The sequence below is a fragment of the Bipolaris maydis genome (assembly GCF_028858645.1).
Source record: "Bipolaris maydis strain C4 unplaced genomic scaffold PSV08scaffold_7, whole genome shotgun sequence".
Classification (NCBI taxonomy): domain Eukaryota; kingdom Fungi; phylum Ascomycota; class Dothideomycetes; order Pleosporales; family Pleosporaceae; genus Bipolaris; species Bipolaris maydis.
Genome location: NW_027093863.1, coordinates 349,845 through 365,289, shown reverse-complemented (window position 1 = coordinate 365,289; position 15,445 = coordinate 349,845). Strand labels below are relative to the sequence as shown.

Sequence of the window (15,445 nt, the reverse complement as noted above, 5' to 3'; positions counted from 1 at the left end):
TGGTTAGTGTGACGGTGCGAGTAGCAAGGCGATAAAACACGTATGCTCCATTAATCAATTACGCTTCTCTAGCTAGGCCTGTCCTCTATCTGTCGAATGACATACCGCATATGTGCGAAGCTCGGAGGCTGAGTAAAACGTAGTCTATTTTGCTGCTATGACGACCCCAGATCCATGGTATCAGTCCTTGGTACAATATATCCCATCACAATGCTCCATACGCCACGCTATACTTAACAAAAATCGAAATGCTTGGTCCCCTCCTCAAAGCTTGACTTTCTTCACAGGCTTCTGCTCCGACGCATCATCCTTTTTTCGTTTGAAGATGCTTTGACTCTTCATTTGTCCAAGGCCAGCCTTGTTAGCTGGAGCGGCCTTTGCCTTTAGGCCAAAACTCAATTTGACGGGTGCTGCATCGGCCTTCGCTTCCTCGCCGTCTTTCTTTTCTTCCCCTTGCTTCTCCACATCCGCCGGTGAATCCGATTTCTTGCCTTCTGTTGACGAGGCTTCTTCCGCGGGTGGGGTAATTTGTTGTTGTACTGCTGCCTGGGCTGCCGCTCGTTTCGCTTCGATAGCTTTTTTAGCTTCGGCTTCTTCCTGAGCACGTTTTGCCATCTTCTTGAGCATCTTGTCTTCACCGGCTCCGCTGCGCGCTTCGGCGGCCTCTAATTCCGCAATTTCGTTGCGTCTCTGTACCGCTGCAGCACTGGTGTCCCGCCATGCAATCATCAGGCCGTCTTTTTCGTCTTCCTTGACATGGCAAATTCCCTCGCGACCAAGATGCTTTGTAAATTCTGTGAGCGAACTCCATTTCGTAGCATTCACTGTCGATGATTAGTATGTTTCCGCAAGATTGAGGGGTTCGATTTTACTCACTATGTACATGCTCCTTATCCCTGATATACTCATTGTAGAATTTGTTCGCAGATATCCACTGTGGTCATGTCAGTTGAACAGCGCTTTACCAGAGCCAAAGAGGCTTTACACACCTTTTCGTTATGCGCCGTGCGCAACAAGTTAATAAAATCCCTCTGGAAGTCATTACTGAAGTTGTTGATGAACTTCTTTGGGTCCTCGCCGACAATCTGGAGGTTCCTGACATGACTCTCGCTCTGTACGTGGCATTTAAATCCGTTGGCGTCGCGACATTGCTTCTGGCAGGGCTCACACCACCAGCGCAGGCGCTGCAGCCCCTTCGACTTCATCTTATTCGCAACCCATTTTGTACTTCCGGCTTCCGCTTTGCCCATGGTTTATGTATGTATATGTGTCGGTGTCGATGTGTGCGATGTGCGTATGGTTTAGTCGTGAATGCGCGCAAAGTATTCTGTGTGTAGCGTAGTCTAAGTACGGTGTAAAACGTGTTGGCGTATGTTCGGATCGTTACAACTGCAAAATGAGCGTAGTGCGGTAGGTTGCAGCGGTAGGCGGGGTAGCGGGGTGTGTGATGGTTGAGTGAGAGAGTTGAATGCAAAGTTACGGAAATCTAAACACATTGAGCTGACTAACACAGAGATCGCCACCCGCGGCATCCCAGTCTTGGCGCTGGGGAACAGAACCAGGGTTCTCACGCACGTGCCTCTTTTCTCAAATATGTCTTGGAATCAAAATCACGACGCAGGTAAAACTCGAATCCTCGGAAGCCATAATATTTATCTAGATCTAGAAGTTGCTGAAATAATAGTATTTATCACAGCCGTATACGCTTATCTACAATTCCCTGCCACTCCATCTTTCCAAATGGTAAATATATATCGCTACCAGGCGGCAGCCAGTATAACTTATCTTCGCCGGAAATCTTATCTGGGTCTATACCTTCCTGCTTGAGGCGTCCTTTCTGAATCTTTAATGTGCCCGTATATTCAAGTGCTGGAGTTACCCTCAGAAACAGTGGTACAGCATAACCCGGTAACCGATCTCGGGCGTGCTTTGCAAGGGCAGCGAAGTCGAATGTCGACTCTGTCACGCCGTCTGCCATGACAATTGAGGCTGCGCCAGCTCGACCATCGTTACCCGGCACAAGGACACCGTATACATTCGTTTCAGCAATCTGAGGAAATGTGCCCATCACGTCCGCGACTTCATTGGTAGAAACGTTTTCGGATTTCCAGCGGAACGTATCGCCTAGTCGATCGACAAAGTAGACGCGGCCTTCGGCGTCTTGCCGTAGCATGTCACCGGACTTGAACCACCTATTTCAAGTAAGCATTCTTTCTCCAGCTTGACATCATAGATCTTACAGGTCACCCTTTTGAAACACATCTGTAATCCGCCTGCTCTGTGTGGCCGTTTCGTTGTTGTAGTAGCTTGGTGCACCAGCCAGAGTTTCGGGTGTCAGCCGAAAAAGCATCTGTCCAGGTTCATTGACAGCGCATCGTATCGCAAACCCATTGCGATCTCTCATGATCTCATCAGTATCGAGATCCATCTTGACCAGCACTTCCTGATTTCGAAATTTCCAGTGCCAGATCAGCCCTCGCAGCGCAATACAGTTTGCTGTAAAAGGGCCCGCGTTACGATTGGTCATTGACCCGAGCCCATCGGTTGCGGCATAGAGCTCATGAATAATTGGTATGTTGAAGCGTTCACGAAACGCTTCCCACACGTCTGGACGCATGCCATTGCCCCACGCCATCTGGACTTTATGGGCCCTGTCGTAAGGACTCTTTGGACCATTCAGGAGATATCGACCTAATTCACCAACGTACTGAATGATATTTGCTTCCGAAGCCACAACTTCAGGCCAGAACTTCTTGTGTGAGAATTTCCTGCTCAATACCACGGTACCTCCACCATGAATAACTGATGCTGTACAGAGGCTGTGTGCAGCGGCATGGTAGAGCGGCATACATGTATACATTCGATCCGTGGGCTTGAGATTTAGATACTTTGAAATCGACCAGTCAGTCCTAAGCTCGCGGCCAGTGCTTATAAACACGCCTTTAGGTAGACCAGTGGTTCCAGATGTGTATATCAGTCCTCGTACTGAATCTAATTCAATGTTCTCAGTGCGGCTGTCGGGAATTGGCGTGTTATTCGGTAGCGATGAGATGAAGGATGGGTCATAGTAGTGAATGTTGATGCCCGTCTCCTCCAGTTCGCCACGGCACGGTTCAATGTTCGCTTTAATATCGATGTCTGCGATAACGAATCGACATTCGCATAGCTGGAATGTTCGTCAGCTGCAATATAGACGCATTTCATGATCGAGGGATTTACCTTTATGCAATGAATTAACCCTGCCCCTGTCAGGTTCCAGTTCAAAAAACTCGTAGCCGCACCGATTGCATCAAGTGCAAGCCAAAGCATCAGGTGCTCTGCACTATTTCCGCCATCAATTGCGACCATCTCCCCTACTTGTACGTCCAGCTCATCAATCAGCCAGTTCGCGACCCTCGTGTATGCCTCAGAGAACTCCTTGTAAGACCATGTCTTGCCCTCAAAGATAAGAAAGGGATGATTTGATTGTTTTTGGACCTGCTCCTGGAAGATGTGGTGCGTGAGGACGCGCTTTTGTGCGACGCGGCGGTTTATGAAATCAATCGCTTCGGACGATTGTGTCAATCCACCACCGAGGGTCTTGAGATCATGGGCTATGTGGTATTTGGCGTTAATGTAGGCAGTGAGAGCTGCAGCTCCAGCAGCTCCAGCAACGATGGGTACTGATGGACCAGTTAGCAATTCCTCTAGATCATTGTATAGCTGAGCCTGATGCATACACGCCATGATCTACTTTTGAGGTATCCCGTCACCTCTGAATACTATGACAGGAACAATAGATATTGGTCCACCTCCTGAGTGCGTTTTGGGCATGCTGACCGAACTAATACGGTGACACCGAGGTTATTGATTGGGGAGTTGTTTGCGGGGTATGCAAGCTCAGCTTCCCCGCATCTTCAGGGGCACAGAGGTGATTACCAACGCCCTGGAACAGGTTGGTCGCGAAAGTGTTTAGTATGTGGCGGTGGCAACATGGTGTAATAATTCTCTCCCGATAGAGCGTGATCGATCTTCTAGCTAGTTGCAGCTTAAGGTCTAGTAACATTTAGCATCTTTAAGCTAAAATAGAGTACTTGCTGACTCTGAAGCCTGGCGGAGCAGAATCGGGACAGCTCTCGTATGTCCAACACTTCCGTGACTAATCTGTATGTCAAACACTTTCATGAGTTACCTGTATATGGCTGATTTGCAGACGGACAATTGTCGCTTGCTCGTTTGCTCATTTGCTGCAATGCTTCCCACACTTTCATTATGTACCCACGCCAAACACTACACTCACTCTCATCACAAAAGCTCTTCTTCATACCAAACACAAACCTGGCTGTCCGTGTAAACTTCGTCTCCATCCAGCCTACTCTGCTCGCACTCCCCGTACCAGTACACCCCAAAACACACACACACACACACACACACACACACACAAACAACCATCTTTTGCTCCCTCATCCGTCATGGTGTTACCACCCCAACATAAGACCAACTCGCCAACCAAACAACGCTTTTTCACGCGAACAAGAACACACTGGTGAGCCTCCTCAGTCCTGCTCGCCGACTCGCCGCCGGGCTCGTTGTTGAGCATACCAACACACAAGAGCAAATGACGACCGCATTTTCTCCAAAACAAAAAGCCCAGGGTATCAGGAAGTGGCGTACGATTAAGCAAAATCGGCAGAGTAGGAGAAACCACGGAACTCTTCTTGCATAGCTTGCGAAAGGACTAAATTTGTTAGCAAAATTTCCTAAACGTGACATGGCTGCATGAGTCCACATACCAGACTGCACCGGTGTAAGCACCGGTGTAACACTTGTAAACTCGGTATCGAAATTGCTTGTGTCCGTTGGGCTCGTAATCTGTGGAATAAATGGCGGCTGTACTCTCTTATGGTAGATGTCGTCCCAGTTGATGTTCCTGAAGAAGGCATGAGACATAATCTCCTGCGCATCAGTCGGCCCAGATCCTAGACGCATCTCAGGCTCACGGGTCAGCAGCTTCTGTAGAATTGATACAGAGTCACGCGGCATGTGGATGGGGTAGAGCGGCTCGTCGGCAAGAATGGCGTCGTAGATTTCGTCTTCGTCCTCACCGCGGAAAGGCGACTGCTGAAGGAGCATCTGGTAAATAAGAACACCAAATGCCCACCAGTCAACTGCGCGTCCGTACTTCTTGTCCAAGAGAATCTGGAGAATTCAATGTCAGACGTGCTCATGCTAGGCCGAAAAAAATACAACTTACTTCTGGTGCCATGAACTCGGGAGTACCACAGAATGTGCTGGTGGTTGAGCCATACCACATCTCCTCTTTACATAGACCATAATCGGCAACCTTGATATGTCCGTCAAGGGTCAACATGATATTGTCGAGTTTCAAATCTCGGTAAATGACACCGTTCTCGTGGAAGTACTTGAGGGCGAGGCAAACCTCGGCCGCATAGAACCTGTGCCAGCGTTAGCAAGTGCTTCTTCACCCATATGGTGAAAACATACTGTGCGCGTTTTGTGCCGAATTGCCCACGTTGAATGTGCAACATCAAATCACCACCACTGATGTACTCCATGACGAAGTAAACTCGTGTCTCGGTTTGGAAACAGGCGTGGAGGTTCAGCAAAAAGGGATGCCTTTCCTTGTTGGCAATCAAAAACACTCTCTTCTCCGAGCGCGTGCTCTCCACTTCGTCGTTCTCGATAATGAATTCCTTCTTCAGAACCTTGATGGCGTAGAGTTGCTTGGTGGTCTTGGTTTCAGCCAACATGACCTTTCCAAAGTTACCTTTACCCAAAACAGCAAGGAAGTTGAAGTGATCCAGTCCTATCCTCTTGCCAGTACCCTGTGTGTTGGCTGCGGGCGTAACCTTCTTTCCTGGTACTTCTCCCACTGCAGATGGAGGCTGCTGGGTGAGTGCCTGTTGCTCCGGCATCTTTTGTTGCGAAGGCGTTGGTTGCTGCGGATGTTGTGGCGGGGATTGTGGTGGCGGGGGTTGAGGTAGAGGGTAGGAGGATTTTGTTGGGTAGGACGGCACGGGCGCGGGCTGTTGGTGACTTGGTGGGTAGCTCGGAATGTTGGCGTAGACTGATGGGTCGTAGGCTGCTGGTTGGGGTGCCTGCTGCTGTGACATGCGTTGCTCTGTTGGATATCCACTGCCAGATGATCGCCCACTTTGCGGCGAATAATCTGTGTTGCTGCGGCCATATCCAGGTTGCGTGGCCTTGTTCATTGCTGCTGCGGCCGCAGCTACTGAAGACTGAGTGCGTGGGCCCGAAGGGGGTCTCGATCCCGAAGTTGGCGACGTGGGAGCTCCAGTGGATGCCGTTCCCGTTGTTGAGTAAGAGGCGCGCGCAGCATCAACTGAAGTTGCTGATGAAGGATAAGATGGCTGTCGTGGCGGGCCGGGTGGAGGGCTCATTTGTTCCTTGCCGTACGAGTACCTGTCGGATTGGGTTGGTGATTCCTGGCCTGGCTGTCCGGGAGATTGAGGCTGCGTTGGTGGCAATGGCTTTGCCGCCGATTGCGGTCTCAGAGTGCGCTGGCTCATACCAGGGCCTGATGAAGATTGACCTCTTCTGGTTCTCTTAATCTCCATTAGAATCTGGTTGGCGACTTCCATGGACATTCCGCAAAAGTCTGGTACAAAGTGAACGCAGTGAGCGTGACAAGTGAGGCCACATTCTGTGACGAAGTTAGTATGAAGTCAGGGCTGGCGGTTATGTCGAGATACTCACCATTACACTTCTTAGTCTGCTTCCGGCCAAGTGGAAGAACGTAACCACAGTGACAGCACCAGTTGGCGCCCATGTTGGAAAAGTTCTCGAAACGATGAGGAATTCGGTGGTTGAGCTTTGCCTCGTCTGGATCGGTCTCGGCGTTGGACTGGGTGATGCACTTTGTGACGACCTTGGGATAGCATTTCTTGTGGCAAGTATAGTTGCAGTCGGAGCATTGCATGCCTGCAGCATACTTGAGAAATTCAGCACAGAGAGCGCAGCGCATGACGTTGTAGAACTGCTGCTGGACAAACTTGTGTCCATACTGCTCGACCACGTCCTCTTTGCGTTGACGGACAGCACCCTTACGACCAAGACCAAGATCAAAGGGCTGCTTGTTGCCCGTGTTCTTGATAAAGGACATTGTGAGATGAATACGGCCAACCGGCTCCAGTGAGAACCAGTCATCAATCATGATAGGTCCAGTCTGCGGCTGTGGAGCACCAGGCGGTCTCACACCGGCAGGAGTAGGGCCTCCACCAGGACCGCCAGCGGGGGATTGTCCTGGGGGTGGCTGAAACTGCATGTCGGGCTGGATTCCAGTGTGGCCTCCCATCTTGTCAGCAGCGACCCAGCCAGAGTTTGCGAGCTCCGTCTCAAGCTTCTTCCTGCGCATCTCCTCGGCAATGTCGGATATGCGCACCCAGAGCATACCAATGGGCAGAAGATGGTCGCCTGTCTTGTCGTAGACTGTGATTTCAATCTCGTTTGCCTTGTCGATGCTGAAGTCGTGGACCTCGTCGGTCCAGCGGTCGTTCCTTGTAGGCTTGGTACGGCCCTTGATGGTGTCTTCGACCTTGATGTTGACAAAAGTTTCTGGGCCCCGACTAAAGCGCCCAGTGGCCGCGTGATCAACATCGGCAACGGCATGTATGCGCAGAGACAGCTGGCCGCTCAGCGGCTTTCTTTGACTGGGAATGTCGAGACTATCGTCTGTGCGATGGTCAGTGTTTGGACGTCATGATGCTGCTTCTTCCTTTGTGGAGCTTACTATCGTCGCCGTCGCCGTCAATGTCAACATGCAGATCCTCGTACCGCTTCAGCGAGTGCTTGAGCAGCTGGATCTTCTGGTTACTCTCGATGCGCTTGGCTTCGGCATCTTGCTTGCTCTTGCGGTCGCCTTCCATTTGGTACAGGCGCACCATCTTCTCAATGCCATCCTTGTACTGTTTTTCGACACTGAGCTTGAATTCAAGTTGGGTCAGCATGAGCTGGATGCGGGGGCCGAGATGCGGGGTGTCGTATTTGATAAGGTCTGCACTTGTTAGCATCTCACATGGCGGGGGGAGGGCGGGGGCAAGTCATGTTACCCAGCTTGCTGTAGTTGGGGCGTTTGTTAGCTGTGGCAGGCGGCGGTGCGGCAAACGGCGCGCGAGGAGGCTGCAGAGCCTCGCCGCCGCTGAGCTGGCTATACTGGCTCTGGGGCCCGCCATAGCCGCCCTGGTCCTGCTGCGCGTAGCCGTCCCAGTTGTCCTTTGGCGGAGGGGTCAGGGGATTGGTGGGGGAGCGGCCTGGCTGCAGACTCATGTTATCAACGCCCGAGGTCGTGCGCTGCAGGTCGAGGTCGCGCAACTTGGACTCGAAGTAGTCGATGTTGCGGCGGCCGTCTTTGATCTGGCCGTCGAGGCGCGAGAGGACGGCCGGGTTGTTGGTCGACTGGCGCATGGCATTGGCGGCGTTGATCAGGGCCTTTTCACGGTCGATTTTGCGCTGCACATTGGCAACCGTCTCCTCGACGTTGGCCATGGCGAGGGCGTGGTGTGGAGGGGGGTTCGGCGAAGAAGGCGGGTGGGGGGGATTTCTTCGCCGATGGAGGCAGCGGCGTGCTCAGGTGCCTGGCCGTCGCTGGGCTGGCTGGGGAGAGGAGGGGTGCGCCGGCACTGGTACAGACCGACACCGGGGGTGCACGCAGGCAGACGGGCAGGCAGGCAGTCTCTGGGCGTGGCGAGGCCGCTGCAACGTGTCTTGGAGCGGGCGATGGGGCGCGCGTCCAAGAGAAGAGTCGGGCGGAGAGGCCTGGGGGCAATGGCGGCGGTATGGTGCTGCTGTGGTGATGTCGTCGGGCAGACAGCGATTTAGCTCACGCATAGGGCGGCTTAGCGGAGCCCCACTTTGCTCCCCCTCTCTGCTCTCTCTGCTCTTGGGTGCAGCCAGTGGCGTCGCAGCGGGCGCAGGCTGTGGCTGTCGAGTCGTCTTGTTTCTATTCGTCGTCGTCGCCGTCGTCTGGTTCTTGTTGTCCTTGCTGACCTCCTGCTCTTGCGGGCCCCTGGGCGGTCGTGGTGGTGTCGTGTGCCTTTGTCAGCGTTGGGGCGGCATAAAGCAGATACAGCGATATGGGTGGTATGACGACGCGACGGCTGGCGGGCGGGGCGAAGACACACTGCCGCTGCCTCTCCTTCTCCCTCACTCGCTCAACGTCACATGCGACTCAGGCGAGCACCCGCCGACGACACCAGCTTCATGCCTCTGCTCTCTGCTCATGCCACCTCGTCCGACTACCCGTCTTCGCCCCCCCTCACATTGTTCGCATCGCCTTTGTCCCTCGTATCTGCTCGACGGCACATGGCCTCGTCTTGGCCCAATTGGGCACCGACGCTCGGTGTGTACAACGCCTGATGCTCCGTCTGTACGAGTCTTGTCTTCGCCGCCAAACTGCCCATCCCACCTTGCACAACCCTCTGAAACTAACATCAGGGGTGCCGTCCCTTCTTACCCGTTTTGCACCAACTGCTCTGCTCTGTTCTGCTGCAGCTCCGTACAGCAAACGCCTTTGCATTGCACTTACCCAAGTCACGCGCTCAGGCTACTAGACGTCTACTCAAAGGTTCAGTGTCATTGAACGTCAAAAATGTCACAACACCAAGCAATACCGTCAGCCGAAGCCAAAGAAACAACAAGTGCTGACGTTCCTTCCCTAACTGATGCTGGTCACGTGGCTAGCCCAACCGATAGCCACGACTTTGCGGCTGGAGCTTGACCCACCACTACCATTGATAGTTTTCTACTTACACCACTTCCAAACTCAATGAGAATCTCATCCAACCACATCCCAGGCTTCATATACGCAAACGCAAGAGCCCAAATAGAGACAGCCCAGTGGTGCGTCTCACAAACGGCCAAGCAGCCACTGGCCCACTGATCTGCTCCACCGGCAATTCATCTTCCGCAAATTGTGGAGAAACTCGCAAAGTCCACCTCAAAAGATTGAAAAGCCAAAAGACCGCATTGGTCCTTGTGCCACATCCTCTCCCACAAAAGCAAACACAGGTCTGTATCCGCAACATCACCAATCCTTCCATCTTCTGCAAGGTCCCACAGCCTGCAAAGACCACCCACTTCCGGAATGTCCCTGTAGATCATATGCAACTTCATGTCTTGGACTTTCCTTCATACTCCATCGTAAGAGTGAACGGGTAGTTCAGGTGCATCTTTTCTGGAGACCTGCCCCTTTCAATCACTACCAATGACTTCCGCAATCTACCTTCCCCAAGACCAGTTCTATCAATGGAAGACATATGGGGCCTACTTCAAACTCAACAGCACAACAGTCACGTGCTTGTGCAGTCCATTCTTCTAGCCGTTTGCGAGCTACAGCTACAACGGCAGCTGCATCACAGTGGCACTTGACCGTTTCACTCATTTTCTGCAGATGCCAGAGACTTTGCCATCGAGTCATGGCCTAGGATTGCCATGGTACCGTGGCTCTGGTAAGTTACAAAAAGCGACTCGGCAACTTTGGACAGCGGTTTGTTAGTAGCCGCTCTGGCGTCTTTACATGACTCTAGTTGCCTCGCATCTAGCCCTCTTTAACTATTCGAGTCGACAAGCGTGCTGATACGTCCAGCTCTATATCAAATAAGGCTACCTAGGGTCCACATTATGAAATCAGCCATTCAGCACCGTGTATACAAAGGTGTTTGTGCGTTGGGATCTTCGACAGTCACAAATAATTGCGGAATGATACCGGCTTCGCCCGCGGAACGCGGAACTCACACTGCTCCACAGTCTGTGAGACACTCACTTCTCTTTCAGGCCCTCCTTCTGTGCCGTGTCGAGTAGCCGTGTCTGTGTGGCGCATCTTGAAGCCTGCAGCCGTTTTGGAAGGAGGGAATGATCACTTCACATATTGTTGTTACAAGTTCATGGTCGCCTTATCTTTTTTCCCATGGGTATTTACACTAATCCATTTATCCAAGCCGCTTGCCATAGGGCGTCCCGTTCCGAATGGGCAGGTCAGGGGATGGAAGATCTTCATTTTCGGACCTTTTATGGGGCACATCAGAAGCGAGTATGTGGCTTATGCGAGGCTTACTAGTGACAACCACTAATACCCGGGATTATCTCCCGACGTGGCGAACCTTCGACCCGACCCAGACGCTGTTGTGAGATGCAGACATGGAAAATCTGGAGAAATTTGAGCAAGAGCAGACCAAGCATACCAAATCAAGATTTCTCAATTCGCTATCGGCAAGACATGTAACCAGATAGCCAAGTGATGAATTCGAAATAGCACACAATAACAGTGGGCTAGCATTCTGTCTGGAATAGAGAGCAACACCATGGGAGGTGTGGCATTAAACCCGCTAAACCTTCACTCTTCATTGTACACCTTGCGCGGTACCTGCATTTTCTCGAGTCCAGACGCGAGCATGTTCCACATGTATGGGTCGGCCGCCCTTCCCACATCGGCCGCCACTTTAGGCCACCCTCACCAACCATCATAACGGCATTCTCGACGGGGCGGAACATGGTTCTATTCCAGTAATTGTTCGCCGTACCTTACAGGCTGCATCCTAGAAGCCCGCTCACGATTCGATGAAAAATTGGATCCCCGTGGGTCTTTTACTTCGCTTCTGATGCAAGACCAATGTCGAATTGTTCCATGATCTGAAGCAAGTCGTAATTTGGCATGGGGGATCTTCGACAGCACCCCCGACATGCATCCAATCTCTCTTCCTGTATCTCTGGGTAGATCTACTTTATATCCCCCATCTGACTTTGCCTTGCCCCTGGATGGCAGGTCTTTGCATGTCACTTTGCACTTGCGTCACCGGCAGATTGACGGCCTCCGAGAACACCATTTAGTCGTTTATAATCTCCGCGGACCGCCTTTTCAACTTTGTTGCCACTCCTATTTCGCTCCAGAGGAACTCGAATCCAGGGCAAAGGACCCAACATGACTTACTTCGAGGATAAGGCACCCAACCTCGCTGCCTCAATCATCGCATTGGCTGTTATTGCATACATGACATTCGGATTGCGAGTCTACACCAGACTTCACAATCAAGCTTGGGGTCTCGATGATTGGTCTATGACTCTAGCGACTGTAAGTCACTTCCTTTTGACTTTGGCGGCAGGAGTCATGCTTACAGGACACATTCCAGATCCCCTTCACGGGCCTGACGATATCGTGTATCGGCGGTGCATTTAGCGGCGTTGGCATTCATGACAATAAACTTAGTCCAAGCGAAAAGGTCCAGGGAATGCAGGTATGTGATTGTTCGGTGAGGTGACAATTCACACTGACAATCTCCAGTTTTTCTTCTTCTTTGAAGTCTTTTACTGCGCGGCAATCATCCCGATCAAGCTGAGCATTTCTTTTATGCTGATCCGAATCGCCTCCCGAAGAAAGGCATACATTTACAGCTTGTATGCTGTTTCTGCCATGTTCGTCGTGATGAATCTCATCGCCCTGCTGTACATAATTTTCCAGTGCGCGCCCGTGTCGTACGCTTGGGATCAATCGACACCTGGAGGCAAATGTAATCCTGCACAGACACTTGCCGATATCTATTATGCCACCACGGCAATCAACATCGCAACAGATTGGTTTTGTGCCCTGCTGCCAATACCATTACTATGGAACGTGCAGCTCAACCGTAATGCTAAGCTTTCCGTCGGCGTTATTCTCGGTCTAGGAGCCTTGTAAGTTTTTGTTCCCCTGGCCTCGCTTATCCTCCTCATGAACATGATCGCTGAACCAATGCTCCACACAGAGCCAGTTTGTCTGCGTGCATTCGCCTCATTTACACGGTGAACCTTACGAGTTCGACCGACTACCTCTGTGAGTCCCACTTTCCCTGTCTCTTTCCCCTGTCCCCCGCACACACTAACATTCCGACAGATGGTGTAGCCGATGTCATCCTATGGGGCTATGCCGAAAATGGCGTCGGAATGATTGTAGGATGTGTCGCCACACTCCGTCCACTCCTGCAGCGCGTCCTCAAACTCGGTAGCAGCGGCAGTAGCGCAATCCCACAAACACCTGCAGCAGGCTATGCAAAGCGGCCTACTGTCAAGAGTCATTTGACCGGCAGAGACGAGGAATGGGTTGCGCTTGAAGATGGCCAGATGGTAAACATGGTGCGTGGACAGGGTAGCGTCGGAAGCGAAGAATTTATTCTCCCGCCCAAGGACTACCGCGGCATCCACGTCACCAGCACAGTCGAGCAGCGAACAAGCTCACTGAAGCTGTAGAGGATACCGATAAGACTTTAATTTGTGTTTGAAATGACTTACATATTTAGAAGGATGAAACAAGGGAAAGCAACAAGAAAAGTTTACACATATATGATGGAAATGACGATAACAGATTTAACCACCTGCCAAATCAAGAATTCCACTCCGAAGTTGCAACCATTCTTACAAGCACCAAGGAACTTGTACCTTGCAGGCAAGCCGCCAACAACAGAAAGAAAAACTATCCTGATACCACCCGACCCATCGGGACCCGCAACAAGAAATAGGAAAGAGACAAGCACCGCAATAGTATCTCACCCCCGAGAGACCCTCCCAGTCCGCATACACCAATGCCTTTTTACTTTCCACGCATAAACGTCGCATCAACGTACGAACCACAGATCTTTACCAACCCTTGCAAATCTTAAACCCCCCCATATCCATCACTAGCATGCCATGTTGAAAAATGTAAAAAAGGAGGCATCAATGTAAATACGGTAGTATTACCAATTCGCACAGACTTGACGGCCCCATCTTCCCTCTTTTTTTCCCCCTTACTTGGCTTATGTAGAATATCAGTGCCGCCCAACCCATGAACGGTAGGCACGGTAAACGGGGGGGGGCGAGTGAGAAAAGGGAAAACGGCTCGATTCCCGTAGTGGGCGCTGGAAGCGAGGGCGTGTAAGGAGAATTTGCTTTTTGCGTCCCGCTGGTCGTATAATGCGGGGAGGCGAGGGGAAGAAGGGGTTGTGCAGGTGTATATAGGCGCGGGTTTGAGGTGCAGGATGCAGGATGCAGGGAATCGATATTACAGTACCGGTACTGCTTTAGTAGGAGGTGGATGGGATGGTTAGCGAGATGAGTGTTGGTGTTGATTTCTCACTGAAACAGTGGCTATTTTGGTGGATGGGATGGTAGGCTGGGGGATGGTGAGAGTCGGGCCGAGGATTACTGGGGGTACTTTGGGGGCGGTTATGTGGGATGTGGGTGATGAGGCGGCGCAAGGAGCTGTTCGCTTTGCGTGGTTGGGTGGTACTTGTACAGAATAGTTTTGTGCAGCTAGCCTGCACTGATTCCATTGGTAATCCAGTAGAGTTCCCGTCTTGGAGAATGGAATGGCCAAATAGTGTGCGGTGTTTCATTGCAAGGGAGTGGCGTAGCCTGGGTGATGGTGTTTATACGGAAACACAATGAGAGACATTCAAGCCCTTCTATGGGCTTTATAAGCCTTCTTTGAATTATTATGGATTGCGCCAAACTCAACAGAACATACTCTCATCATTTGGATAGTTACTGTGGATCGAGGTGCTCTAATTCGAAGACTATCTAGCACTCATTTTTGATGCGACACCCGAGCAATTGTCTAGGCTATACTTGTACTGTTATACTAGCATGCAGTAAAATTACCAGATATACTGTTACTAGCAGTTTACAATATCAAATAGTTGTTGTAAACTGGTAGTACTTGTGTCGAGTGTCAAACGCTACTTCCTAGTAGGGTAATTCTGCCAAGCGCCTGCTGCCTAGTACATTAGTGCGACTTCACGAATACGACATAAAAAGTACTGTCTCGACCGCATCCCCGCGTGGGAGAAAAGCAATTATTTTGACCCAGTTGATTCCCAGGTCATCTCTTCCTTCGTCTCCCACATCTGTAACTTAACACAGCGCACTTTCTCTCGCATCCCGACCGTCCACTCGCATCTGGCTCATCACGCCTCGTATCCACTGATTTGTTTTATATTTGCCGATAATGGCAAACTTTTCTGGCAGCGTCTTCGGAGAGACCCTCCAAACAATCACCAGCACCAAGTTAGAGGAGCTCGCAAAGCAACGCATCAGCTTTGAGGAAAAATATGCCAGACTGCTTGAATTTGTGAAATCCGAAAAAGACGCGTTAAAGCGAGTTGGCATCCTACTCGATGGCTTGAAGGAATGCATTGGTGTTCGGACCATGGAGAGCTCCAAAGATGGGGAAGCTGACCACGTGACTATCAGCGGATCAAGGAATACTCGCCTCGAAACTGATCTCCGGAACCTGCCCCGTTTTATTGAGCAAGCTCGCTTTGACCCTTCTGTGTCACGTGAGGTCCTCTTGGATTGGGAAAAGAAACTACTCCAGTATCTTTCTATTCAGTCCACCAAGTTCCAATACGCCGATCTCTACGGGAAGCTCGTCACAGAATGGCTATCCTCTGAAAAATCTGCAAACGATGATGGCGATGTT

General features: G+C 51.2%; 3 protein-coding genes across 3 annotated transcripts; 1 reads left to right on the top strand and 2 right to left on the bottom strand.

Annotated features, from left to right (window-relative positions):
- Positions 1-32: 32 nt before the first annotated feature.
- Positions 33-3,726, bottom strand: PSV08DRAFT_401823 (long-chain fatty acid transporter-like protein; the record flags this gene model as incomplete). The annotated part of the gene is made up of 7 exons (XM_066093626.1): positions 33-824; positions 877-934; positions 990-1,240; positions 1,576-1,656; positions 1,816-2,192; positions 2,241-3,166; positions 3,220-3,726. The coding sequence occupies 7 exons, from the start codon at positions 3,724-3,726 to the stop codon at positions 265-267; spliced, it is 2,760 nt and encodes a 919-aa protein (XP_065949085.1). The 3' UTR covers positions 33-264.
- A 929-nt stretch (positions 3,727-4,655) lies between these two features.
- Positions 4,656-8,505, bottom strand: PSV08DRAFT_223138 (protein kinase; the record flags this gene model as incomplete). Its single annotated transcript, XM_014227346.2, has 7 exons — positions 4,656-4,717; positions 4,773-5,178; positions 5,234-5,435; positions 5,485-6,664; positions 6,718-7,692; positions 7,751-8,014; positions 8,070-8,505. The coding sequence occupies 7 exons, from the start codon at positions 8,503-8,505 to the stop codon at positions 4,656-4,658; spliced, it is 3,525 nt and encodes a 1,174-aa protein (XP_014082821.2).
- Positions 8,506-11,881: 3,376 nt separating this feature from the next.
- On the top strand, positions 11,882-13,414 carry PSV08DRAFT_390300 (uncharacterized protein). The gene is made up of 5 exons (XM_014227348.2): positions 11,882-12,085; positions 12,144-12,248; positions 12,296-12,684; positions 12,756-12,823; positions 12,884-13,414. The coding sequence occupies exons 1-5, from the start codon at positions 11,936-11,938 to the stop codon at positions 13,234-13,236; spliced, it is 1,065 nt and encodes a 354-aa protein (XP_014082823.1). The 5' UTR covers positions 11,882-11,935; the 3' UTR covers positions 13,237-13,414.
- Positions 13,415-15,445: the final 2,031 nt, after the last annotated feature.